Source organism: Drosophila navojoa, chromosome 2 (genome assembly GCF_054131105.1).
Source record: "Drosophila navojoa isolate 15081-1374.11 chromosome 2, UAZ_NAV_1.0, whole genome shotgun sequence".
Lineage (NCBI taxonomy): Eukaryota > Metazoa > Arthropoda > Insecta > Diptera > Drosophilidae > Drosophila > Drosophila navojoa.
This window is the reverse complement of record NC_142890.1, coordinates 8,082,492-8,094,695: the sequence shown is the minus strand read 5'-3', so window position 1 is coordinate 8,094,695 and position 12,204 is coordinate 8,082,492. Positions and strand designations below refer to the sequence as shown.

Sequence of the window (12,204 nt, the reverse complement as noted above, 5' to 3'; positions counted from 1 at the left end):
GCGTACTGCGAGTAGCTGACGATGCTGCCTCTGCTTCTGCCTCTGCCTCTGCCTCTGCTGCTGCTGCTTCAGCTGACTGCCAGGTTTATTTTATTTGTAGCATTTGCTTTGCTGAGTGTGAAATTTTAATAGCCAACCGAGCCGTGTCCGTCACTGACTCCTGCTGCTGCTGCTGCGGCTGCTGCTTGGGCATGTGTGTGTCCTCAGTGCAGCATGTGTGCTCCCTGGCCGCACTCTATTTTTGTGATTTACCTTGAAAAAGTCTGCTCGCTGCGTAGGCGTTCGCTTGCAATTGCACCAACGAAATATGCCTCCATGTAAAGCATATGTAAAAATACTATACCTACATATATATAACAGATCTACATATATATGTACGTATGCCAACTTCTAGGGAAATCGCATAGCTGCAACAGCTGCGCATAGGGCGTAGCTGACAGCTGAGATTAGCAATTGGCAGAAAGTTTGCTTAATCAATTATTTCAGAGATATCTCCTAAAACAACAATAGAGGCCTTCAAATTTTACACAAACTCCAATAAAGAATGGAAACTCAACATAAAATACATAAAAATACATAAAATACAAAAAAACAAGAAAATATTTATATTTTTTAATAAATAAATGAAAAAATATATAAAAAAGTAGAAAAATAAAATTTAAAAACTAAAAGAAAATATTGAAAAGCATATAAAATAAATAAATAAATAAAAAATAAAAATAATAAAAAATATAATCCTAAAAATAAAAAATAATAATGTGAAAATAAAAGGATATATAAAAATAAAAAATATATATATAAATAAAAATAATGTAAGGTTGAAAAATATTAAGAACAACTAAATTTTATTATAATAACAAATCCTAGACAAAATTTGTGGAATAAATAATATAAAATAATATTTTATTATTCTATAGAAAAAGGAATTTGCTTCTCTCATTATAATTTTCATATTTAACAATAAAAAAGAAACATTTATAAAATAAACAGCTTTAAAATATACAATAATAATATATGATTATTTTTTTAAAGGAAAAATATTTGAAAAAAATTTGTGGAATCTATAATATAAAATAACATCTGAGTTTGCTTCTTTAATTATTATTTTCATATTTAAGAATTACAAAAATAAACAATTATAAAATATGATTATCTTCTTAAAGGGAATATTTTAATGAATTTAATAAATTTCATTTAATAAGTAATTAAATGCTTTTCTAACCTTTTCTGCTAATATTTAATTGTATTAATAATTCCATTTACATTTAACAAATGAATTTATATTCATTTTGTCAGCTAATTGAAATATTCGAGCATAATAAATTTTTGTGTTCAGTGCAATGCATAAAAGTCAAATGAAATGTATCGATGCATTTAATATTTGTTTTGTTTTTTGTTTTTCTTTGGCTTTTGTTTATTTTTCTTGCACTATTTGTTTTTGTTTTTTTTTGGTTTGCTTTCAACTTTTAACAATTATTGTGCAATTGTGCGAAATTTATTGCAATTGAACGGCAATCAGAGTGTAACCAATGCAGCTTCTGCCCTGGCCCTATGCCCCCCTTGCTCCCCCCGCGTCTCCCCTCCTCGTCTCTGGCAACTGGGAACAGTTAACAAAAATCGTTTACATGTTAAATTGTGCCTGGCAACCGTTAAGCGCTGTTTGAATATCGACTCCAACCGGCCGTAACACTCTCCAGCTGCTGTGCCACGCCCCCTGCCCCCCACCTGCCACGATTGCTGTTGCTGTTGCAATTTCGCAAGCCCTTTGGCTACACCTTTTGGGTTGGTCGCATTCGCTTTGTTTGCGCCACGATTTTTTGTTACTTTTTGCCAAATTTTGTTTTTGTTTTTTATATATATTTTTTGGCGTTGTTGTCTCGTCGTGTGGCTGGCATTAAATAAATAAGCAAGTAAAACCAAAAAAAGAAAAGAGACGAACATTTTTTTCGGCAGCTTTTTTCATTTTGGAGGCGCTGAGCCTGGCACTGGCTAGGGGACAGCGGCTGGGTGGGGCACTGGAGCTGGAGCTGGCTGGGGGACTGGGGCTGTGCAGCATTCCGTGCAATTTTCACTTTACAACTGTTTCAAAGTTATCTTTGTTTCAATTGTGTGCACAAAGGCAACAGCAATGGGCACAAATAAAAAAATAATAAAAAAAAAAATATTGGCAAACAATTTTTGCTTGGAAAAAAATACAAAATAAAATGCGGCAAATAATTTGCACAAAGCTGCGGCAGGTTGCAGCAGGAGTAGGAGCAGTAGCAGGAGTAGGAGCAGGAGCAGCAGCGGCCATGGCAGTTGCAGAATATCAAAGTAAATATCCAGAGTACCTTTTGGCCATTGATTTATGGTGCTTGAAGTGCTTCAATTGAGCTTTTTAAAGGCGCTTACAATAAACAATGTATAGAAAATGTATTTGCAAGAGCAACAGCACTTGGCAGCTGCTCAAAAATGTTGCTAGACAATCGCACACACACACACACACAGGTACACACACACCCATAGACATCTATTTAGATACGATCAGTCTAGTGTCTGTGCTTAAGCAAACAAGTTGTCTTGAGGCATTAACTGCGCCTGTTCAAATTAATCATTTTGCAGCCAGGCACTCGCAAATAGTTGGGCGAAAGTTTGTTTAATTTCGATTAGCAGACGCCGCCTCAGCTTCAGGTTTATGCAGGAGCCAGGAGCTGGCAGCCAGCAGACAGGAGCGTATGTCAACGCGAGACTCTGGCCCAGAACGAGGCTGGTAACAATATAAATGGCAGCACCGACAGCACCAGCATATAAAGCTGACATTCACTGACATCCCAACATGATTAATTAACAGCGCAGCAAGCCCAGTCGAGTCGAGTCGCATCGACTCAAGCGTCTGCCTAGATAAATGATACGAGCCAGCATTGGCCAGAGGATGTGTTGAAAATATGCCCCAAGGATTTGCTTAATGAAAAAACAAACAAAGCTGTAAATGAAGAACAAGCACGAAATGTGAAGAGGCAAAAGGAAATAGTAATCGATAATAGTGAAATTAGGTTGGCTTATCGATAAGTAGGTAAATCGATAAGTATGCGTGGGGCATCCAGTTTAGGAATTTGCCCACACAAGTAAAACATGTGAAGAGACTGTAGCAGTTGCACTCGATAAAGATAATGAGTTTAGGTGGGTATCTATAAATATTGATAGATCAATTTGTATGAGTCGAATGTGGATAAGTGTCTTCGAGTAATAAGTATCTTGGATTTGCTTAAAGTAATACATAAGCATACAATGTGTAGAGACTATAGTCTCTTCACTCTATAGAGTGACAATCGATTAATCGATTATTATATTAAACCCGACTTTCATTTGGATTGAATAGTTGCAGTAACAACTATAAGGAGTCTACAAGTAAAAATTACAAATTATAACAAAATACGATATCGATAGGTCGAAAAATATGTATGCTTTGAGTAGATGTTTCAATAAACTTTTGAAAAGGAAGTTTGAATAAATTCACATGTTAATAAAATCGATAAATATGATTAAAATTAACAGAGCGTTGATCAATAACACGATAAATATAGATGACAACTATCTAATCTACTTATATTAAAACGATATTTAAAAGCAAAATCGATTTTATGTATTATATAATAATTATTAATAATATAATATCAAAGGCCAAGACAAATTTATGCGAAATTACTTGACCCAGAAACATTCCGTCAAGTTAAAAGTAAATCAAAATATAATCATAATATTATACTAACAAGCAACCATTTCCATAAACAAGAACCAAAAACCAAAAGCCAATTCGTGTTCGTATAGCATACATGAGAATATAAAGCTGGACGTCAAGAAATTAGCAAAGCTTTCAGCACTGATTTACTGTTGCACGAGGCAGACCGAATGCCAGGTATTGTCGGTTGGCGGGGGCTGTGCGCCGGAAGGGGGTGGGGGGCGTTACCAAATACATAATTTGTGTGTAGGTGATAACACGGAGACAGACAGGTTTTTAGCTCTGGTGTTTTGGGCTAACAAAATTTTTGATTTATGACATTTTGGAGCAATTTCGAAACGCGACAAACACACGCCCCAAAAAAAAAAAAAAAAAGAAAAGCCAAACGAGTTTCGCCCAGAGAAGAGAGCGGGCCGAGGCCAGGCAGAAGCTAGCGGCAGCGAGCAGCGAACAGCGTTTTCAATGTAGCAGCGATTAATACACATCGCGGCCGCAGCTGCCCAGTGACATCAAAAGGCGGCCCAGACAAACAACAAACAACCGGAAAAAAGCGAAGCAAAGATACATTTTGTATCTGTAGCCGTGTTGCTTTGTATCTGTGTATGTGTAGTAGTTCTTGCATGTAAGCATATGGGGCAACCTGTGCCTGATCGATCGATTAGCTGCGCCCATTTTCTGTTGGCTTTTAGCCGCCTGCCGCCACCTACAACGGCCCACTTTACACGGCAAGAAACGCTGGGGCCGCTACTTAAATGCCCATAAATTATAATTTATTGTTTGGCCTGGCGCACGGGCGGCCGAGAATTGTTTCTTAAATCTTGCGTCGATTATCAGATTTTATTGTGCTATAAAAATTTCTATATATGTAAATTATTTCAGTGTATTGACAGTATTTAAAATATAGATAGAAATATAGAAAACGTGTGGGAAAAAAAAACAGATTTTTTGCAAACATTTTTAGCAATTTAAAAAATAATATATGGCTCAAGTATACAAATATATAAAGTAATATAGGTAAAGTAGAATCTAATTATATATTTAGATAAAGAGATTAATATATGCACTTTAGAATTTATAAAAAATATCTCAATTCTTAAGTAAAATTCTATTAGCAGCATTGCCTTGGAAATGTTAGGATAGTATAAAAGATTTTAGGGAGCTTCCAATCAAACTACTCATTAAATATACAATATATTATTATTGGCTTAACTTATTTACAGTCAGACTTAATTGACTTTTCAGAATTACTTAAATTACTATATATTTATATATACCTATTATTTAATTACAATTATTTATTATTTACAGACAGACTTGAAAAACTTTTCAAAATTTCTAAAATTTCTATAGATTCCTTTGTGAACTCTCACAGCATTTATATATACCTATTATTTCATTTTATTTATTTATTTTTTTTTAATTTTTTTATTATTATATTATTAATTATTATTTTGCTTTATTTAGAATATCTCAAGTTATTCCTCATTCATTACCTTACAGAGTTCTCTTGTATGATATAAATATGCATAATGTCATTATTAACGACTACGAATACTTGGCTGAATATTCTCGCATATTTCTATAACAAATTTCATTCAAAAGTTTTCATATATTACTGCAATGCATCTTTCTAAAGATTCTCTAAATGCTTTGGCTGAAATCAATCATTGTAAATGGCAAAATTTTTAGATTTATGGCATATCACAGGGATGGCTAATAAATCATAGCAATGGCTGACAAGTTAAGAAACTGCCCTCGTTCTAGCTATTTAGCTATGCAGTGATTCCCTTTCCCTCTCTCTCTCTCCCTCTCCCCCTCCCCTGTCCAACACTGCCAACATGTGCAATTAATCCGTATGTTTAGCGCTGCTTATTAATTGTCACAGCTTTGAAATGTGAATTCACATGTGAAAGTGAGTGTGAATACGAGTGAGTGAGTGTGAGTGTGAGTGTGAATGTGTTTGTAGACGGGCACCCAGACACAGACGTGAGTCGTGGGATATGAGCGTGGGCAGTGTGGCTATAATGAAATTGCGCCATAAATTTGTAGCTCATTTTCGTAGCACGCTTTCCAGTTTCCATTTCCCATTTCCCATTTAACATTTCCAGCCAAATCAAATCGAAGCTATTTTATATGAATTCTCCTAGCTGCGGTGCATTTGTTAACACCTTCACTTTAGTCGGGGCGTTGATGAGCTTCGCCCACTGACAGTTTAATGTTTTGTTTACACTTGGATTGGCTGTTTGGTCAATTGAAATCGGATTTCGAGAAAACCGAAATGGAAATCTTCAGAATGGGAAATGGGAAATTCCCATATTGCAACCACACGACGCAATCAATCAATGGAACCCAACCGCTGCCATTTGCCCAGCAGCAGCTCGAACAGGCTTAACCGGGTTTTCAGCGAGTGGAACGGAGACGGAGACAGTTTCGAAGTGTTCTACCTGTTCGCGTGCGCATGTCACACAGGTGTGTGCTGTGCTCTCTGTATGTATGTGTGTGAATGGTGGTGACGTTGACGTTGTAGGAGGCGCCAGCACTTGACTCTCAGCCATTGCGCCGTTGGCTGCCTACCTGCCGCACCACCTGTCTCGGCTGCTGCCTCTGCCCACCTACAGCAGCTAATCGCCTCTTACTCTCGGCCAAGGCAACGCGCTGCCACCGGCTGCCAACAAATCAAATTCGAATGCGTTTGCAATTGGTCGCAGCCAAAATCGTACGATAAAAGTATTTTTGCGCCCGCATAAGAATATATAAAAGTGAACAAAAAAAAAAACAAAGGTAAATGCAATCTGAGAGCTTAGAGTATTCAAGATATGGTGTTATAGTAAAAGCTGTATGTGGTCAGAGTATAGAATGTAGAACGTCATCTAGTCTAGACTAGTATAGCTGTTGCTTAATTTAGTTTATTGAATAATCAACAATAAAAACGGCCTTTTAAGAAATAATGTAATAAATAAATAAATGTGTTTATACAATAGCAAATACGTAATATTAAATGCATAAGAAGTTCAGCTAAGAAAACTATTGCTTATATATATTGTTCATATCTATAGGTATTATATTATTTCATATCCATGAATTTTATTTATATTATATATTAATAATTTTATAAATCTTTGAAAACATTTTGAAATCGTATTTTGAGAAAATTAATTTTTTAGTTGGCACAATATTTAGCATTTTAAAAATATAAAATTTTTGGGTAGTAGCTATTTTTATTATTTTGCATGTAAAATAACAAAAGAGAGATAAAATTGACAAAATTATAAAGTCATAAATGAATTCTAACGAATGCAGCTGCAAAGTTTAAGTAAGACCTCTATAAGTCAGTATTCCACTTTTGTAGCCAACGCAATTAAAATACAATTAAATAATATTAAAAACCACAAAACTTATAAAAAGGCGTCTAACAATTGCCAAATTTGTCAAAGAATTGCATAATATTATATTATAGTATCAAGATTATATATATAATATATTAGAGTATAATAATGATTGTGATATAAATAAAAACAATGAAGCTATTATTGTTCTAATGTACTAATAATGTTAATAGTTTTTATAAATTAATATAATTTTATACGATTTATAGATATGATAATATTATTATACTATAAGCACTATAGTAACATAAATATTAGACACATTGCTCTCAGATTCTGCCCACTTAGCTCAATCTACTTTAGTCAACCGATAGCTTCTAGTATATTTTACAACTAATAATACTTTCTATAATAATAATTCGTGTTGTATATAATTATTATATATTATTATTATTTATAATAATACAATGTAAGAAAAGAGATTGTTTTGTCTTTTCCTTAAGCCCCTTAACTATTTTCATTCATATATTCCATATATTCATATTCTAACCCATTGAACTAGAAAAGCATTTAGTATTTATCTTTTAGCACTTATAAGAAATAAAATAAATGCAAATAAAAAAATATATATCCTATACTGATAATATCAAGAGTAAAGAAATACAACAGTCTTTCATTTGAAATCTTTTCAATATGCTGCATCTATCAGAGCATTACGAATTCTGCATAACGATTCAGTATTTTTTTTTGCTGAAACCCTTTTTACTTCACATGTGTGTGTGTGTGTGTGTGTGTGTGTGTGTGTCGTTCATAGGTGTTTATTTTCAAGACTGTAGCTGGGAGGTGATTAAACAGCGCCTGCATAGCCAGCGCTTCGCTTGTGGTCGCTCGACTGTGCTGAAGGAGCGATCGAGCTCGATGAGCTCAGGCAAGCGCTTGAGCGTAGGAGGCAAAGCGCATGGAAATTCGATCGCTCTCGATCCTTCTCTCTCTCTCTCTCTCTTTCTGTTTTATTGTTATTTACTTATAGTTTTTGCTGTGTCGCTTACTCGTTTAAGGTGAATTTCAGTTTGGGGGACCACACAGTTGCTGAAAAATGGCGGCGTTTCATTGGAAATGTTTTGACATTGACACTGGGGCAGCAGAGCTTGGCGTAGATTTGATTGGCTTTTGGCGCGTTTTGCAAAAGTTGAATGAATTGAAGCACACACAAGCACACACACACACTCACATAGACAGAGCGTATTCACACTCAGACAAAGTTCAATTGCATCGCGCTGATAATGCAAAATGAATTTCTAGACAATTGAGATGCAGATGATGATTCATCGCAAGATTCTAAAATGTTTTCTTTCTTTTTTTTTGTTTTCTGCGATCTTGGCTTGGCTTGGACTTACACTGCATGGAGAAGGCTGTGGACGATGGCATACTCTGCTGTATAATGTTATCCTCTTGGCCAAAACGTGTAGACGATGGCGGCAAACAGGACAACATTGGAATGCTTTTTGTTGCTGTTGTTGTTGTTGTTGTTGTCTTTGTTGTTGCACTTTCTGTGTTCCACAAGTTTGGTGTGTTTTGTGTTTTGTTTTGGTAACGGTTCAATTGTTGTCAAGTGTTTTGGATCTGGGTTCGATTAGAGACTTTTGCTTAAGCACACACGTGTAGCGGCCATTGGAGCTGCTTGATTTATATTCTTTTCTTTGTATTTCTTTGTTGTACTATATTCCGATTGAAAACATCATTTCTGTTTGGTTTGATTCTATTTGGGCACTATTTGTGTTTTTGAATTTCGTATGTGGTTCGGTGCACACTGCGCGTTCAGATTGAGATACTTTTTGTTTTTCGACTCGGCGATTTCTACAATTGTTTTTCCAATGCGTTGGCTTCTGAGCGCTGTGGGGGAGCAGCGCGTGTGCGGCCGACGCGACGTCTAGAATACAACTAACGGTTTCTGTTGATTTCTGTTTTCTACGTTGGCCTGCCTCAGCTTCAGCTTCTGCTTCTGCTTCACAATATCAGATACAACATCTCTGCCTGCCAGTGTTGCGTGTATGTGTGTGTGTGTGCGTGTGTGTGTGTGTGTAAGGGTGCTTCAGTATTTTGTGCTCGGCACAAAGCGAGAGCGAACAGCCGAACGCGAGAGCAACTGAGCGAGAGAGCAACGAGCACATTTATTATGTGGTAGTTTAACGTAGCTCTGTGTGTGTTTGTGTGTGTCACCCATACACCAATAACAGGCAGCGGCCATATAACAGAGCGACGGCAACGTGTAACGGCGCACCGTTTGTTGATAGTGTGTGTCTTTGGGTGTGTGCGTGGCTGCCGAGGTGATATGACAATACACCCCCGCCCCTCATTTACTGCACTGCTGTGTATGTGTGTGCAAGAGCGGGGGTATTGGTGGTGCGACGCTCTCCAATTGGAGAGAGCGAATCGGTCTCTGTTTGGTCTCTGTTACTGTTAATGTTAATGCCAGAGACTATGCGCTTTATCGTATGCGTTACGATATTCGTGTGAGGGGAAAATGTTAAACTTAACATTCTAGAGTGGACTTAAGCAATGTGCGTTAATACTTGATTTACTAGATATGTTTATACGCTTTGATTTTGATTTCTTTGTATTTTGATTACACAAAATCTGAATTTCTAGGGAATTAGCCATATTTTACTTATCATTAAAGCAAAAATCATTTGCACTTAAGATTTTCTATTTTTTATTGTATATGCAAGTCTTTGTGCGTTAGAGTTTGCAGCTTAAATACATCATGTGGCTGGCCACTTTTCGCTTTTTTCGGGATTGCAACACATTTGACATTTTGTTGACGTTGACAAGAAGCAAAAGTTCTTGAGAATGTCCATCACGCACAACAGCTATGCAAGCGGGCAATAAAAATAATAACATCAGCAACAGCAGCAACGGCACTTGGGCAACAGATTCAAGAGAAATGCCTCAGAAATAGAAACGAGAAAAAAAAATGGGTTTCGACTCTCAATCAACAAGTTGAAGCGCGCCAGAGAAATCAAAGGCAAAAGATGAAAAATAAAATAAATCCTGAAGCTGTTTGCAATGATTGCGTAGTCAAAAGTCATCAAAACACAACAAACACACACATACATATGTACATATGTATATACATAGGCATGCAAACGCACACATACATACGTATGCATGTGTGTGGGCCCGACGGCGAAAAAACCAAATTCAACAACATAATAAACAATTTGTACATTAATTTTTAATGCGGTTAACATGTGTTCTACCTACCCCCACCCCACACACACACACAGCCACACTCACACTTAGTTAAACATATGCATTTCTCACTGGCAACCGCAGCTGATTGTGTGTGTGTGTGTGTGCGTGTAAAAAGGTGGAGCTTCAATAATTTTCTCACTTGAAGCCAACGGCGACGCTGACGCCAACGCCAACGTCGACGTCAGCGTTGACGCGCGAGAACGAGTAACAAAAAACAAAGAGAGTGAGCATAGCGAACGGCTGTTTAGCGGTTTTTATATATACATATATTTTTCTTCGTGTTGCTTCTCCCGCCGCATTCATTTTGTATGTTAATTAGTTCTCGCTCTTCACTCATTGTGCGCTTGTGTGCGTGTGTGTTTGTGTGCGCTCGCGTGGGTGTGCTAATGAGCGAGGTGTCTCTGCCGTACGCTAGGTGAGCTGCCGTTGGCTCTGCTCATTTGGCATTGGTCGCTTTGCACCTGTTGCCGCCCCATTGGCTGCCGACTGCCGACTGCCAACTGTAGGCGGCCATTGCATGCCAATGGAGAATATGGCCTTTACCGTTCATTATGAGCGAACAAGAACAGGCAAAAACCAATTGGGAAACGTTTTCTAATAAAAACGATACTAATAAATGATTCGATGGGAAATGTATTCAAATGTAAAATTTAGCATGTAGCGTAAAAAAAGCTTTAATTAATAAATAAAATAAAAATATATAAATAATACTTACATTTATGTCTATTTTTTATTTCAATATATAAACATTTAATTTAATACATACATGATGAATATAATAATATACATAATAAAATACAGTACATACAAAATTACAAACGTTCATTTAATGGATAAATAGCTTCAAGGTACAAACACAAAAAAAGATATACAAATATACTTATAAGCATATTATTTTATAGTTCTTATAATATAATAAATAAAAAATAATAATTATAATATAATAAATAAATATAATAAATAATAAATAAAAAAAAATAATAATAATAAATAAAAAATAATAAAAATCTATTTACTTTATTTTAAACTAATCTATTTAAAATTACTCTATATTCTTAATTTGCCTATGTACTATGTTTTTCTACATAATTTCATTTTGTTATCTTTAGTTTTTTTTTTTTTATAAACTATACTTTAGCATTCGCAAAACTCATGCGGATTATATATTAAGAACTATTAAAATGTATGTATGCCTTTAATGAAATTCAGCTTAACTTAATATTCTTACTAAATAGCAAAAAACAAACTCTAGAACCTACAAAATTTCCCATCGTTATCTGTAAATAAAAAAAGAACACACTTTCGAAGTAATGATTGCATTAATCATATAATATTGCATATATGTAAATGGAATTTTTTCAAAACTCAACTTCAGATTAAGGTTTGGTGGATAACTCACATAAATAACATACATATATACACATGTAGTTTACAAATATTGTTGTTTTACAACTGCTTTAACTTAAAGTAAATCCCATTAAAAGTGCCCTTATGTAGAATATATGCATAAGTATAATACCGCTACACACCTCTATGTAGATGGTAGTTAGCTCTCTTGGTGGTTTATCCCGCATCAGTATGCATATATTGTTCCCAGAGGCAGAGTCAGTGCGGCACACCCACTGCCCACTACAGTGGGCACTCGAGAGCACCGTGAGAATGACTTCGGAGTCCCACAGACCCACTTTGCTTTGTTTTGGGTACCTACAATGTTGAGTGTTCTTAATTTAAATTGGATTTGTCGATCGATGTGTGCTCAATGCAATTTCAATTGCAATTGCAGTTTCATGCCGTGCCAAATGAAGCGATGTCGCCGTCGCCGCCGTCGTCGTCATCTGGTGCTGCTGCGGGTCCCACATAAAAGTGCGCTAATGCGAGTGTTTCTCGTACTTCAATACAATTTTC

At 35.9% G+C, this 12,204-nt stretch overlaps 1 protein-coding gene across 1 annotated transcript in view; it reads right to left on the bottom strand.

Moving 5' to 3' along the window:
* The window catches only part of zfh1 (Zn finger homeodomain 1), a 32,913-nt gene extending 23,902 nt beyond the window's left edge, over positions 1-9,011 (bottom strand). Inside the window, exon 1 of the mRNA XM_018113610.3 lies at positions 8,442-9,011. Coding sequence (XP_017969099.1) covers positions 8,442-8,538 — 97 coding nt within the window. The 5' untranslated portion in view covers positions 8,539-9,011. The remainder of the gene's footprint in view (positions 1-8,441) is intronic.
* Positions 9,012-12,204: the final 3,193 nt, after the last annotated feature.